At 35.7% G+C, this 16,036-nt stretch overlaps 1 protein-coding gene across 1 annotated transcript in view; it reads right to left on the bottom strand.

Annotated features, from left to right (window-relative positions):
• Positions 1-765: 765 nt before the first annotated feature.
• The window catches only part of LOC144442433 (low-density lipoprotein receptor-related protein 5-like), a 38,100-nt gene continuing 22,829 nt past the window's right edge, over positions 766-16,036 (bottom strand). The window contains exons 8-20 of the mRNA XM_078131780.1: positions 15,675-15,944; positions 14,887-15,040; positions 13,456-13,590; positions 12,664-12,802; positions 11,354-11,495; positions 10,365-10,475; positions 9,464-9,643; positions 8,236-8,481; positions 7,044-7,209; positions 5,901-6,031; positions 4,701-5,003; positions 3,349-3,571; positions 766-2,693 (exon numbers count right to left, since the gene is read on the bottom strand). Of these exons, the coding sequence (XP_077987906.1) occupies positions 2,453-2,693; positions 3,349-3,571; positions 4,701-5,003; positions 5,901-6,031; positions 7,044-7,209; positions 8,236-8,481; positions 9,464-9,643; positions 10,365-10,475; positions 11,354-11,495; positions 12,664-12,802; positions 13,456-13,590; positions 14,887-15,040; positions 15,675-15,944 (2,441 nt within the window). The 3' untranslated portion in view covers positions 766-2,452. The remainder of the gene's footprint in view (positions 2,694-3,348; positions 3,572-4,700; positions 5,004-5,900; positions 6,032-7,043; positions 7,210-8,235; positions 8,482-9,463; positions 9,644-10,364; positions 10,476-11,353; positions 11,496-12,663; positions 12,803-13,455; positions 13,591-14,886; positions 15,041-15,674; positions 15,945-16,036) is intronic.

Here is a 16,036-nt window from a genome sequence, read left to right as displayed (position 1 = left end):
TATAGGAAAACTTTTAAATATTTTTTATAGTTACTTTTTAATGTAGTGTGATCACCATCCGATAAATTACAATGTTTTGATTACCATTATAATAATTTTAATTACCACATTGAATTTTTAAAACTATATCTTATTTCAAAACCAGCTTGAACAGATTGGCAAATTTAGTTTGAAAACCGAGTATAACTTACAGGCTTTACTTGTCTGACACAATAAAAAGAACCCAGTGAGCTCAAGGGTATGCTTTAGATGAAGTTTCAAGTGTGCTGCTTTTGTACTTTTGCTAGCTCTGTTTATTTGAACTATGAACTCTGACCTATGACCAACATCCAATTTGAGTTTCATTTCAATTTTTTCACTTCGTTGAAATCAATAAAACATTTATAATAATCTTTTTATAAACTGAATATTTTGTGTCATTGTAGGTTATTCCACCTTTAGGCATTCATGGGGTGGACAGCTTATACTTGAGGGGCTAAGGGCAGTTGAGTTGATTCATATTTGTTCTCTATAGGCTACACATTATAAGCACAAATATCTAATAACAAAATCAAATGCTAAAACCGTAAAAGTAAACAAACTCAGTTTGGTCAATGCTGGGACATCAAATCTAAAGCAATCAAGTTCGTACACATCGGTAGCGTAAAACTGTATACAGTAATTAGTGTCCATTATGAATGTCATGGTTACACAACCTGTAACACCCAAGTAATCAATTAAGTGTGCTATGTTGCATGACATACCCCCCCCCCCCCCCCCCCCCACTAATGTGGCAATGTTATGGTCTTCACTTTGCTGGCAAGTTCATACCATCTTATAGACCAATGTCTACTCATAACACATGAAGAGAATTTTAAATGAATTGACCCAATACACTACAGAGAAAAAGAGACATTAATTATACATAGAACATGTACAAGAAAATGTTACATAAGGCAAGGCGAGTCTGATGATACAGCCTTTCTCTATCAAATAATATGGATGTTGAAATGCACTTTAATAGCGTCTCGCTGAAAAAGCTTTCAAATTTATCAACCAAATTATTATTTGAGCCTGAAGATCAATGATCATAGTAAATCTGATTAAAATCTGATGTTCTGAATACAGTTCAATTTCTGCATTTACCTCTGTTTCCTGTATTAAGTGTCATTTGTTTTTTTATTTTGTTGTTCCAGTCAGGGAGTGCGCACCTCCTTCCTACATCTGACTGATTGTTCAAAAGAACAAACAGCTTCATCAGAACAACACCATTTTTGTCTGTGCTCTGAGCTTGAGCTCTATTCGAATACTGTGTTCTGAGGTACTATACCTGAATTTCTAAAAATTCAAAACACGTTGTCATTGGTAGAGTGAACGTTAACTCCAATGGGAGTCTGTCAGATGTAGGGAGCACATGGGGACCAAGAAGAAAGGTCAGAAAACATTCAAGCAAAATACAAAGGTAATGTTGATAGTGAATAAATAACCAACGACTACATTACTGTTTAATCAGATGTGGTCTTGGTCAAGGGCCAGCTTTTCAAAATATTTGTCAGATAGTGGAATATACTGTTTTACAATACCGATGTGTAAGAACTCGTCACTATATTACTACATATCCAGCTTTAAAAAAAAAACTAAATAAATATCACTCTTCAACATACATCACTCTGTTGAACCATACCTCTGTGAAGCACCAATCAATTTGGTCACTTGGATTTTCTTTTTAGCATTATCATTTACACCTCCAAGGCATTAGCAATGTCTCTTGAAGCTTCTAGCTCCGAAGAACTGGGTGTACTTGTAAACAACTCTTGAAGCACCCTAACTTCGAAGAGTTTGATTTTAAAAAAAAGACTGTAAGTGAAAATGCTCCAAGGCATGGACAATGTCTCTTGAAGCATCTTACTCCGAAGAGTTAGGGTTGTATTTACACACTGCTCCTGAAGCACCCTAACTTCAGAGAGCCGTAGAAAATTATTACCAATGTCTTGCAAAATTGTGATCCTCCAACTTCACACGACAAAAAATATTAAATAGATGATGTGTCTCCTCATCAATTTCTGAGCCATTGTCGTCTCTTGAAGCTTCTTGCAACGAAGAGTTAGAATCGTCCTCTTTATAGTGATTCCTGAAGTCGTTGGATGCCAAGAAGTCACTCCAGACATCATTGGACATCAAGTAGGGACTCTCGATGTTATTGGACACCAAGGAGTGACTACCGATGCCATTGGACATCGAGGAGTCACTCCGGACATCGTTGGACATCAAGGAGGGACTCCAGGCGTTGTTGGGCACCGAGGAGTGACTACCAATGTCGTTGGACATCGAGGAGTCACTCCTGACATCGTTGGACATCAAGGAGTCACTATCTCTCAAAGCATCTAGCTTTGAAGAGTGTAATGTAATTAGTTGTTCAATTTCTTAGAGCTTCTAACTCTGAAGAACACCAAAGGGACAACAAATTTTAAGATCATTGACTGAAAGTCACATATTCATTCCCTCTGTCAAACTGAAGACGAGAATATTTTCCAAGTTCTTTTGGTGGTTCTCCATTTGTTTGTGCAGCTGGATATCCTTGAGTGTTTGCAAGCTCCCTGTCAGCTGCTTCATCATCACGGTAATATGCCAACACACCGTCTGTCTCCTCAGTAAGGTTCTTGTAGACTGGGCGGTCAAATGCCATACGTGCAGATAATGATGGCCTGTTGCGTCTGGAAACAAAAAATAACATTTTTAAAAAGCCATTATTATTATTATTATTATTATTATTATTATTATTATTATTATTAATTACATTTTTCACCCTTTGTGTTTTACATTTTTACATTTTTTACATTATCTGTATCTACATTTTTATCTTACCATTTTTGTCAGTTTCTGTTCCTGTATGGGGTTATTCTATTTGTAATTTTACCAACAGAAAATATGGGCATAAATATCCTCTCATGATATGATAAAACATATGATAATTCCTAACAATTTTATTCCCAGGAGAAAGCCAACGGTGGTGCACAGTGTGCATTACACATAATACTACAACAAAAAAGACAAAGACAAAACCAGTACTTGTCCAGATTCATTTAAAAATACTTGTGACATGAAGTTACAACAACTCATGTTTAGGGGACAAAACCAATAATGGACCAGACAGGAGTATACTATGACAGAATCTCATGACATGTGAGTGCAAGTGTGGTGTACTCGGGGTATTTGCAATTGTCTCTGCAGCAGTACTTTCACAAGCATAGCGAATGAAACCCAGTAGAAAACACTGCAAGCATGTACCCCTGAGTACCCACACTGGCAATCACATGACATGGGGGGGGGGGGGAAGGAGGGAGGGGGGTAAAAGTGGTACAATCTTACCTCTGTCTCCAGAACAAGAACACTACCACTAAAATGATAAGTATCAGCAACACAACCGCCATCAGTACCATAATTGACACGAAGTGACGACGACTTTGGTGTTGAATTGGCTCTACCATACTGTCATTAATAGAAGGTGCTGCTGTGCTGGTCAACAGCTTTGCGTTGGTTATGGTCTTTGGTGATGCTGTAGTAACAACTACTGGTGGTTGCTTAGCAACGTCTGTTAAGTAAAATAGTTCTCTATGTTAATGATTTTTTGTTGCTTATCATATCTGTTCAGGTTGGTGAGATATTTGGCTGAAACTACCAAACACAGTTGTACATGATACAACAGCACAAAAACACACATACATATATGTGGGTATTAAATGAATGAAAAATGTAAAGAAACATGTAGACACATGTCATCAAATACATGGTCTTGGTGTTAATAACAAACATCTTTATAAATATTCTATACATGTATGACATACATACACAGATACATACATACATACATACATACATACATACATACACAGATACATACATGCATGCATACATACACAGATACATACATGCATGCATACATACATACATACATACATACATACATACATACATACATACATACCGGTACATACATACATACATACATACATACATACATACATACATACATACATACATACAGACAGACAGACAGACAGACAGACAGACAGACAGACAGACAGACAGACAGACAGACAGAGACAGACAGGCAGGCATACATACATACATACATACATACATACATACATACATACATACATGCACACACACACACACATACATACATACACGCATGCATACATACATACATACATACATACATAAACACACACATGCATGCTTACATACATACATACACATGCATGCATGCATACATACATACATACATACATACATACATACAGACAGACAGACAGACAGACAGACAGACAGACAGACAGGCAGGCAGGCAGGCAGGCAGGCATGCATACATACATACATACATACATACATACATACATACATACATACATACATACATGCACACACACATACATACATACATACATACACGCATGCATACATACATACATACATACATACATACATACATACATACATAAACACACACATGCATGCTTACATACATACATACACATGCATGCATGCATACATACATACATACATACATACATACATACATACATACATACATACATACATATGCATGCAAGCACGCACACGCACATACATATACGGTATTTACACACACACACACACACACACACACACACACACACTCTATGAATTCAATAAGCGAAATGAAACCCAGAGTATACCTGGTTTAGTAGAAGTTTGTGGTAACCTAGTTGGTAGGAATGCATGTTTCTTTACATATGCATGGATATCATTAGGCTTCTGAAAGACACCTTCACCAACATTTATAATATTTTGTCCATTTTTCTTATCAGCTCTACTGAGTTGTCTACGTTGCCAATCTGTCCAGTACACATAATCACCAACCACTGTCAAACCAAATGGATGTGAATCTGGCAAAGACACAAGTACGGTCCGGTTTTGGCCGTCCAAGTCACAGAATTCAATCTTCTCTAGGCTGGCATCAATCCAGTACAGTTTATTAGCTGTAAGGAAAACATATGAATAAAGTCAAACCCTGAATTGATGTTAAGAACGTTAAGAAAACACATGATCTTAATGTCTCCGAGTTTTCTGCCAGTTTGGAGAGACATTAAGGTTGAATATATTAAATCACTGTGTGATCAAGGTCTGTACTAGATGGATTGAACATCACATTCGTTTCCAATTTATTGTTCCAAAGTAACTATATCATACCATATTGTCCTGAATTAAAATAATCTTACAAACTCAATTTGTCCCAATCTGTTAGATTCTTTGGACAATTGTTAACTTTGAAAAGTGAACACAGGTCACATAGCTATTGGATTGTGATCCATAGGGTATATGTACTAAGGTGGTCATACTTCTGCATTTGTTCGGTAACCTTCAAAGAGCAGATCTGACATCTTGCTTCAAGACAATGTTACAAGGTTGTAAGGCCAACAACAAGAATTGTGTGGTTCCGATAGTGTCCAATTTCAAAATAGGGAGGGTAGGTCAGATTTAATTTTTATTTTTTCATCTTCGAGGATCTGTTCATCTGTTCATATTTACAGAGGTCAACAGAGAATTATCATCGATGTAATCACATTTTCTGCACTATACACAGAATACATCATGTGGTACTGTATTCCACAACACTGTTTTGATCACACAAGATAATGACGTTTACAAATTACACTATTTCTAGCGTAACCTTACAAAAAAATTCTGATTTTCCGATAATTTTTTTGAATTATGTAAAAAAAAAATTAGGGTGGCAGTAAAAAACTAGGTTGTGTCATGTTATGGAATCAGACATTTATTTTAGTTGTTGTTGTTGTTGTTTTGTTTTGTTTTTTTTTGTTTGTTGTTTTTTTTTTGTTTTTTTTTTTGGGGGGGGGGGCCGCTCTTATACTTACTTGGAAAGTCAATAGCAAGACCATTTGGCCATTTTAACGATGTTTGTACGATGATACTGCGGTCAGCACCATTTAATCTGACTCTTTCAATCCTAGCATTACTAGTACTCCAGTCAGTCCAGTATACATATCTGCAGGTAAGAATTACAAAAATGGTAGTCAGGAAGTTTTGTAACTTATTGAGTGGACTTGCAAATAAATAAATTAATTAATCAATTTTTTTTTAAATTAAAAAAAAATTAAAAAATAACAAAAAACGTCAGCCAAATCTGTTGTGTTTAAACTGAAAAAACAAACAATATGACTTACAAAGTTACACACTGAAATTATTCTGAAAGATTTTCAAAGTCTGATGACTGTGATTGAACTAAGTTACACATGAGTTGCCAACCAATGACAACAAAAGCAGTCACACTATATAATTAATTGCATGTATTATTTATTCCCCAGCTGTGATATCCATAAGGAGATTAGCTGGTATTATATATACACTATAGTGTTTTATTTACCCAAAAGCACAAATGAACATTACAGATACACATACAAAAATACTATCTCGTGGGTAAATAGGGGAATCGAGATTTAGCTTACAGCTATTCAAGCCTGTCCCCTACCATAGTTATATACAATGTTTGACAGCAAAGTGATATAGCAAAAGGAAATACATAGTGCCTCGGAGTTCATAGTAGTTAGGAAGAACATACGGTAACAATAAATGTACAGATATAGATAGATAGATAGATTTATTCACATCTGTTTATATCAAATTTGGAAATACCACACTGCACAATCTGATATTGTTATTATATAGCAGTACATTTCACTTGGTTTTTTCTGATACAAATGAACATTTGATCTAGGTAATACAAGTCCCTAGCAACCATCACAATATGTATAGCAACAGGGATGTGAAAAGAAGGGAAAGCAGTTGCCAGCATTTGGAAATAAGCATTCCTGAATGACAACATTTACTCCTTGCAACCATCACAATATGGATAGCAACAGTGATTAGTAGTAGTTCAAAGGAAAAGTGGGTATTTATGGAATAAGCATTCATGAATTACAACAAATATTTTTAGCAACCATTCCTGTACTTTTGGGTGTTTTGGGAATATGTATTATGGTAAGACAACAAATACTCACCCATGAACGTTGTCAACGATAATAGCTCTTGGTTTCTCTAAGTTTTCACCAATGACAACTTCCCGCTCTGTGCCATTCAAGTTGGCCCTCTCTATCTTTCCTGGATTTCCAGCATCAGTCCAGTAGACATGATGATTGATCAAATCCAAAGCTAAGCCATCAGGTACTGTGAAACAGAATAATCATATTGTAATTCTAAAAACATCACTGCACTTCAACCTAACTAATAACTATTATGGTTATACAGCTGGTCAATTTAAACTAAAATCTGAAAAAGTTTGTTTTGGACAAATGTTTTGCTTCCTTAAAGGCCTACTCAACATAATAAATAGGGGTTGGATTAAGATGACACTCATTATGCAAGATGATTTTGACCTAATCTGCATAATAAATAGGGGTTGGATTAAGATGACACTCATTATGCAAGATGATTTTGACCTAATCTGGATAATAAACAGGGTTTGGATTAAGATGACACTCATTATGCAAGATGATTTTGACTTAATCTGCATAATAAATAGGGGTTGGATTAAGATGACACTCATTATGCAAGATGATTTTGACCTAATCTGCATAATAAATAGGGGTTGGATTAAGATGACACTCATTATGCAAGATGATTTTGAACTAATCTGCATAATAAATAGGGGTTGGATTAAGATGACACTCATTATGCAAGATGATTTTGACTTAATCTGCATAATAAATAGGGGTTGGATTAAGATGACACTCATTATGCAAGATGATTTTGACCTAATCTGCATAATAAATAGGGGTTGGATTAAGATGACACTCATTATGCAAGATGATTTTGACCTAATCTGCATAATAAATAGGGGTTGGATTAAGATGACACTCATTATGCTTGTAACTGCGACCATGTATCATGCCTATGGTGCCTATGACTGCTGTTCTAGAGAGTATTACACTCCTACAGTATTATGAGTACACATGAAAGAAATCTGACACTGTGTTTTTTAAACAAGTTGTGTTTTAGGGACTATATTTGTGAAAATGTTGGCTTGATTAAAAATTAGCCCTTCAAAGAAGGGCTCCATGTACAAATAAAAAGTATCTTCAGTAAATTTTCTGGTCTATCACAAGACTTAATCTACTAAATATGTTCTTTTGATAGGCCAGCTTTCTTATTTCTTGCCAAAGGACCAATGATATATGAATGACTGCACCTCACCTTGTACACCCCCTGCAAGAGTTTCCTTCTCTGAGCCATCTAACCTGGCCCTGTACACTTCCCTCTTATTGGCGTCTGTCCAGTAAATCATATTATCCACAAAGTCATAGTCTATGGCAACAGGATTCACTACTTCCGGGATGGGCAATGGGATAGCTTTGTAAGGTTCCGTGGTAGCCATGTCGATGAGCGTTATCTGACGCGCATTTGTATCCGTCACCAGAAGGAAGTCATCCAGAGTAGTGTCTGAAAGTACAGGAATTAGGTGAATACTTGGAAAGGTTTGATTCAAAAACATTTGGAAAAATGACACCAAATGTCTGAACTCTTTCCCATGGCTTCACATTGAACTGAGAACGTTTGAAGGCCTACATCTCATTACGATTAAAGTTTAGGTGTGAACAATAGTTGCCTGGTGGACAGAGTTTATAGAAAAAGTTGATCGAGAACAACAACAATCGTTGATGTATTGTTTATGATTATAATAATCAAGTTTAATAGCTGTAATGCTTTATAATCAGTGTGAACCTTTCCATGGCTTCATATTGAACTCGGAACATTTAAAGGCCAACATCAGATTTGAACTAACTGTAGTTGTGAAATACAATTGTCTGGTTTGCAGAGTTGTAGTTAAAGTTGGTCAAGAACAATAATCCTAAATGTAACATCAAAGTCACACAATGTTAATGTGAGAACATTGGATTGAGACACGGTCGTTTAATAGGCCTTTCCAAAATTTGCCATGGTGGCGCTCTACTTCCTGTCTGTGTGTACCTTGGCAGTGCTCTACTTCCTGTCTGTGTGTACCTTGGAGGTATACATGGTATAGGTTACTCAGTTAATCTTAAAGCACTGCTGCTTTCCTCGATGTCTGAACAATACGAAAAACATCCCTTCTACAGAATATCAAGGACAAAGTTCTTATGAAATGGTACTATGAGGTGTTGATACCCCCAATTTGAGCAAGGGCGCTGTATTCTCAATTTTCTGTTTGCAGTCTGCAATGGCCTATTAAAGGCCATTTTGAAATGGTGTGAAAACCTGTCTAACAAAAGAATAATCCTATGTAATCAACTGATAAGATAACACTAATGTGAGAACCTGGGTTGGAACCCTTACCTTGAAGTATGTATTATATATGTGCATCTTGTATACTGAAAATAGCTGGAAACGGGATTAGTATTACAAACTGTACCTCTATATAAGACATACTGATTTTTTTTCTTACCTAGTACACATAGCTTATCTGTGTTTTGATTCCAGAATCCTTCACGGCCACATTTTAGTTTCTGATCGTGGGCCTTCTTGAAGTAAGAATCACACTTGAATTCACAAGAATTACCAGGTGTGTTAGTACACGGTTCACCATCCACACTACCATGTAGGAATGATGTTGGGCATCTCAACACTAAAACATGAAACAAAATTCCACAAATTGCTAAGACATCATTCATAATACATGCTTTAGGAGGAGGAGGCACTATATGTCCAAATGGCAATTGCTTTATGGCCAGCTCATTTGCTTCTTACCACTACACTCCAACTTGTCCAGTAGTGGCTGAGTTTCATTTAAGTGGCCATATGGATAACAAATAGGGTATTGATTTGAATTTTTACTTCGGAAAGCAACTCTACTATATTTTCTTACTTGACAAAAATAATGTGCAATAGCATCGACCAAGTCCATGTTTGTAACTCAACAAATTACAAAACCTATAAAAGTGTGCAAATATATTTGTCAATGTATATACAATAACAAATATTTTAAACATTTTAATTTTTTTTTAATTTATTGAGTTTCAAACAAGGCTATAGTATGTGATCTTTCACATTGTGTTTTCAAATATAAAAAATTCTGCAACATTGTTTCAGGTTAGGTTATATTCAGGAACTCTCACAGTTTCTCGACTTCTTCAAGTACGACTGCCATATGATTTTAGCTCTCAATTTTCATCATGTGGGGTGCCCTCATGTGACAATTCTTTGAAAATGACTGTACAGTGAGAAGGCTCTGAAGAATAGAGTTCTTTTTGAAGGCATTAGCTATTGGTTTATATCATATTATTTTCTAATGGTAATGTATTCCATAGACAGGGTGCAGCAAGTAACCAGCATCATGTTACACTTACCTGAATCGCATTCCTGACCCTTATCGTTCTGATCTTGACAAACGCACTCTGGACCATTGGGTGTTGGTAAACACAGCTGGGAACAGCCACCATTGTCTATGTCGCATGCACCTGTAATACACATTCACAGACAGTCTTTTAGATATAAGTTTAGGAAATGGTTTCTGTGTCTCTCTAAATTTAATACTTGATACCATCTGCCAAATTGATTGATATCATTACAATTCAATGAGCTACATTATAATCAAATCTCAATGTGTGAGTGTCAGTGTTATTGTCTACTCCACGTAATTACATTCATGTAAAGTTATTTGCAGATATGAGTACCAGTGTTACTGTCTACTCCACATATTTACATTCATGCCAAGTTACTACTTGTAGATATGAGTACCAGTGTTACTGTCTACTCCACATATTTACATTCATGCCAAGTTACTACTTGTAGATATGAGTACCAGTGTTACTGTCTACTCCACATATTTACATTCATGCCAAGTTACTACTTGTAGATATGAGTACCTGTGTTACTGTCTACTCCACATATTTACATTCATGCCAAGTTACTACTTGTAGATATGAGTACCAGTGTTACTGTCTACTCCACATATTTACATTCATGCCAAGTTACTACTTGTAGATATGAGTACCAGTGTTACTGTCTACTCCACATATTTACATTCATGCCAAGTTACTACTTGTAGATATGAGTACCAGTGTTACTGTCTACTCCACATATTTACATTCATGCCAAGTTACTACTTGTAGATATGAGTACCAGTGTTACTGTCTACTCCACATATTTACATTCATGCCAAGTTATTTGCAGATATCTAGACTGTAACTCTGACCCTTTAATCATCACACCTATAGCAAGGGAGTTTGAAGCTAACAAGTATATACAGTGCCAGACATAATTACAGCACCTATAAAAGTATACATATCTATCTAAACTTGAAACAAGGGAATGATGACAACAACGTCCAACTTACTCGTGTTTTCTTTCTGTACACTTTTACCATAGAATTTAATAGTACCCACTTCTTTAACAGATAGTGTTTGTGTATGTGATTTTTCTTCTTTGTTGACAATGATAATATTATGGTTTGTAAGCTCAGTCACAAAGAGAAAATCCTGAAATAAGAAAGAAATTAAATACCACATTTTTTTGTCATGGTTTAAAGGTCCACTTCATATTTGGATCAAAATTCTGATGTGAAACTGGTTGTTTAGATAAAAATGATATCAATAATAACATTTACGTGACGACTCGGTATTAAAACCTAGCCCTTTAAATATGTGGTTATTTGCCGATGATCCAGGATTGAAACATAGCCCTCATTATTTGCCGATGACATGGTATTGAAACATAGCCCTCATTATTTGCCGATGATCCAGGATTGAAACATAGCCCTCATTATTTGCCGAGGACATGGTATTGAAACATAGCCCTCGTTATTTGCTGATGACCCGATATTGAAACATAGCCCTCATTATTTGCCGAGGACATGGATTGAAACATAGCCCTCGTTATTTGCTGATGACACAGTATTAAAACATAGCCCTCGTTATTTGCTGATGACACCGATAAATTCCAGTTTGCCAGTGATTCAGGCTGAATGAACCAATCAATTAATTTATTTCCAAATATTCAGATTTCTCATTTTTCAACATTACAATAAATTGTTTAATTCATTATTCATGTTAAGTATAATTTTATTTGTATGTCTTATACCAAAATGGATATAAAATCACAAAGTGTTGTCAGGACTTTAGATTACATTTACTCAACAAAATTTCAGATATCAATATCGTTTTTGTTTTAATGCATTTTTAAAACGATATGCCGACATCTGTTTGTTATTGTTAACACAGAATAGTGATGTAATAAATAGAAAATGATGCTGTTTGCACAAGCACAAATATTACACAAGTGTGCGCAAGTATATCGATTAAATTTACCATGCTGTAAGTAAGAAGAGTGTCGTTTAGTTTGACTCTACCGAACAATGCAGGTTTTCCCCGAGTACTCCGGTTTCCTCCTGCATTAACACTGAACCCATGAGGGATGGCCCTCACTGGACTTCTTGGGAGACAAGTGCTTAAAGAACTATCCAGTATAAATAAAGATTATTATTATATCATAAATGGGGTCATATCTGAGGTCAGGTATGTGCATTTCATTCTGTTTTCATTTGTTGACACAATTCTGTTTTAAAATCTCTTTTCTGTTTTCACTCTTTCACATGGACTACGTTAATATGAAGTTTTCAAAAAACTAAAATTTCCCGGCGTTCATTACCTTGTATCCTGTAAGTCCAAAGTATATAAGGTCTTTGTTGGTGTTTTGGTCTTTGGTGACTTGCAGGAAAGGTCGTTCGTTGTTACCATCCAAACTAATATAATTGACCACCTTCAGTTCTTTGTCACTCCAGTACAAGCTAAAACAAGATACAAACATTAATGTACAAATACAGCTAAAATGATGTAGACTTGGTGTTTCACGCATTGGACATTACAGCTAAAATGATGTAGGCCTGGTGTTTTACTCGGGGGACATTACAGCTAAAATGATGTAGACTTGGTGTTTCACTCATGACACATTACATTTTTGACACAGAGCTAGACATATTTCAACTCTAGACTAACAATAACAAAGACACAATAAACACAGCAGGATCCTTTGCCCAATCACATTGAACACTGATATAAAGAAGGCATCCATGCATCATTAAGAAGACAGATCGTCATTGCTTAAATTCACCTAAATGTCATTATCCAGCAACTTAATGACCAATGAAAAAGGTCCTTTTACAACAGTAGATCTACATACATGTCTAGTAAATATAACACATAATGTAAGCTCATCACTGAATTGAGAAATGTGTTGAGTAGGGGTGGGGGTGGGGTGATGATCACAACAGTAGGCAATGTATTCTCAATTGCAAACAATCAAATTATCAATATGGGTGGGGTGATTAGAGAGGTGATTGCTAAAAGAATCTGAATAAAAGAAACTTGCTAATTCAAGATGACCAGGTACACACATGGAACTATAGCACCCTCTATTGCTTTATGTTAGTTAAATACCTACTTTTGTTTATCAAAATCTATAGTCAGTGAAGCTGGGTGAATTATCCTCTGATCAACAATGTTCATTGGATTGCGACCAGATAAATCACACTTGACAATGCGAGGATTTGGACCAGCATCAGCCCAGTACATCACCCTGCAAAGAGGACGAGAGAGAAGACTTTAATACATATAATATATTGTCCTGACAACTGATCAATGTGACCTGATTTGAACTTGATTGTGAGTATATATGTGAAAATAAGAGATGAGAATACAGTTGTATAATGAATATCAAGTCATCACCACAGAGGGCGCCATATACAACTCGACACTCATGTGCATCGTTCTATATCCTTAGCCAATAATATTACTCTAATAATTGTGCACACAGTCTACAAGATATGTTCCTCTGTGATTACATGTATTATTATTACATGTGTTCTACATCACAACAATCCGTGTCTATGTCATTGATTTTGCAGTGCTCGAAATATGACTAAAAAAAACACTCCAAATTGCCATTATTTTTCCTAATTTTTCATAAATATGCTTGAGGTGGTATAATTATATTATTCATCAATATTTTACTTCATTCAGACTGAAAATACTTGTGACCTACGGGTTGACACTACTTGTCTAGTGACTTGTAGTGACAAGGCTTCTTAAGTCAATCGTATTTTTCTTGGCTGAATGAAGGAAAATATTGATGAATAAAATCTAATTGTCTTACACTTGCACTCGTCAAATGAAAGCACTGATATTTAAAGTGCCTATTCTAAAATAAGTGCCATGATCACAGTAAAAGGGGAGTCTAGTACACTTATTACTTTGTTCAAGGAAAACACTGTACAACAAGTAGCCTACCTAATAGTCTTAAAAGACTAATATTACTACTCCTGTAGTATTTAAGCCCCATCCCATAAAAAATGATATAAATTAGAAGAGTTTCTCATAAAACCTCTCCTGGTGAAATCTAATTATGGATTCATTAGACAGTCCTCAGAGCTTCGCATAATTAGCTAAAACTTGGGTTGTTTTGTATGTACCGGTATCTACTGCACAATTATACTTGTATACTAGTATCCAAGTATCCATGTACTGCATGCTCTCATCGACCACATAGGGCTAACCTTTTGTTGACATGTTAGGCTTCGCCTAACATACCGGTACATACAAAACAACCCAAGTTTTAGCTATTTATGCGAAGCTCCCAGGACTGTATGAGAGTCTATGGATTCATCTGATTGTGATTTTAAATATATCTAATTACATATTCGACCAATCAGGTTACTACCACTACAAAGACTGTTTGTAGACTTAGGACTGAGCAAAAAAAAAATGTTGAAAATAAAAATTGCAGTTAAGATAGATGAAATAGGGTTATGGCATTAGTCCTTCAAGAGAACAAGGAGGTTACTACACAAGAAATCAATCTATGGAATCAACTAACCCTTCATGTGGGTTGACAACAATTGCTGTTGGGTGGACAACATCCTTCTCCAACAAGATCATCTTGTATGAGCCATCTAATTTTGACACACCGATATGTTTGTTAGTTAAATCAGTCCAGTAGAGGTTAGAAGATAGCCAGTCTACTGCAATTCCTACAAGTCATAAAAAAAATAAAACATCATCAGGTTTCTATTATCAGATAACTTTCTTCTTTGCTCAGCTGTTTGAAATAAAACTATATACCAAGTAACAACATTTCAAAATCTCATACCAAAATAAACTTACGATAGAAGAGTGCAACTGTTGTTATATCTTGTGTCATGTATATATGTAATAATATGCATGGAAAGCTTAGCTTGTGCACTATGTGTTTAGTATTGCACTGCACTGCAGTGCACATTCCAATAGCACGTGTGCAAATGGATGTAGTTTTTCACTGGTATATATTTAATAACATGCATGGAAAGCTTGTGTACCATGTGTTTAGTATTGCACTGCAGTGCACATTCCAATAGCATGTGTGCAAATGGATGTAGTTTTTCACTGGTATATATATAATAACATGCATGGAAAGCTTGTGTACCATGTGTTTAGTATTGCACTGCAGTGCACATTCCAATAGCATGTGTGCAAATTGATGTAGGTTTTCACTGGTATATATTTAATAACATGCATGGAAAGCTTGTGTACTATGTTTTTAGCTTTGCACTGCAGTGCATACCAATAATAGCTTGTGTGCATATTGATGTAGGTTTTCACTGGTACATATCTAATAATATACATTACCTGTAACTTCTCCCGTCTGAATCAATTTTACTGGCTCACCACCATGCTCTAGACTAAACACTTTAATATAGCTATCGTTCCTGTCATAGAAATACAGTTTCTCACTATAAATGTCGTAGTCAAAGACAGACACATTGTATGGCTTTAGGAAGCAGGTATATTTGTAAGGGTTGTCAGTTGTAATTGTAACATGAGCTATGTTGGCTGGCAGCTGGCAGATACCATCTTTGTCAACAAAGAACAACTGCATCTGGGGGACATGGGAACTCACTGAAAGAAAAAAAAGATAGAAGTTATGTTATCATGATGTCTGTCAAAAACAATCTACTGCCCTATATAATCAAACATCCACCCACTACCAT

Source organism: Glandiceps talaboti, chromosome 11, assembly GCF_964340395.1.
Source record: "Glandiceps talaboti chromosome 11, keGlaTala1.1, whole genome shotgun sequence".
NCBI lineage: Eukaryota > Metazoa > Hemichordata > Enteropneusta > Spengelidae > Glandiceps > Glandiceps talaboti.
This window is presented reverse-complemented; position numbering and strand designations above follow the sequence as displayed.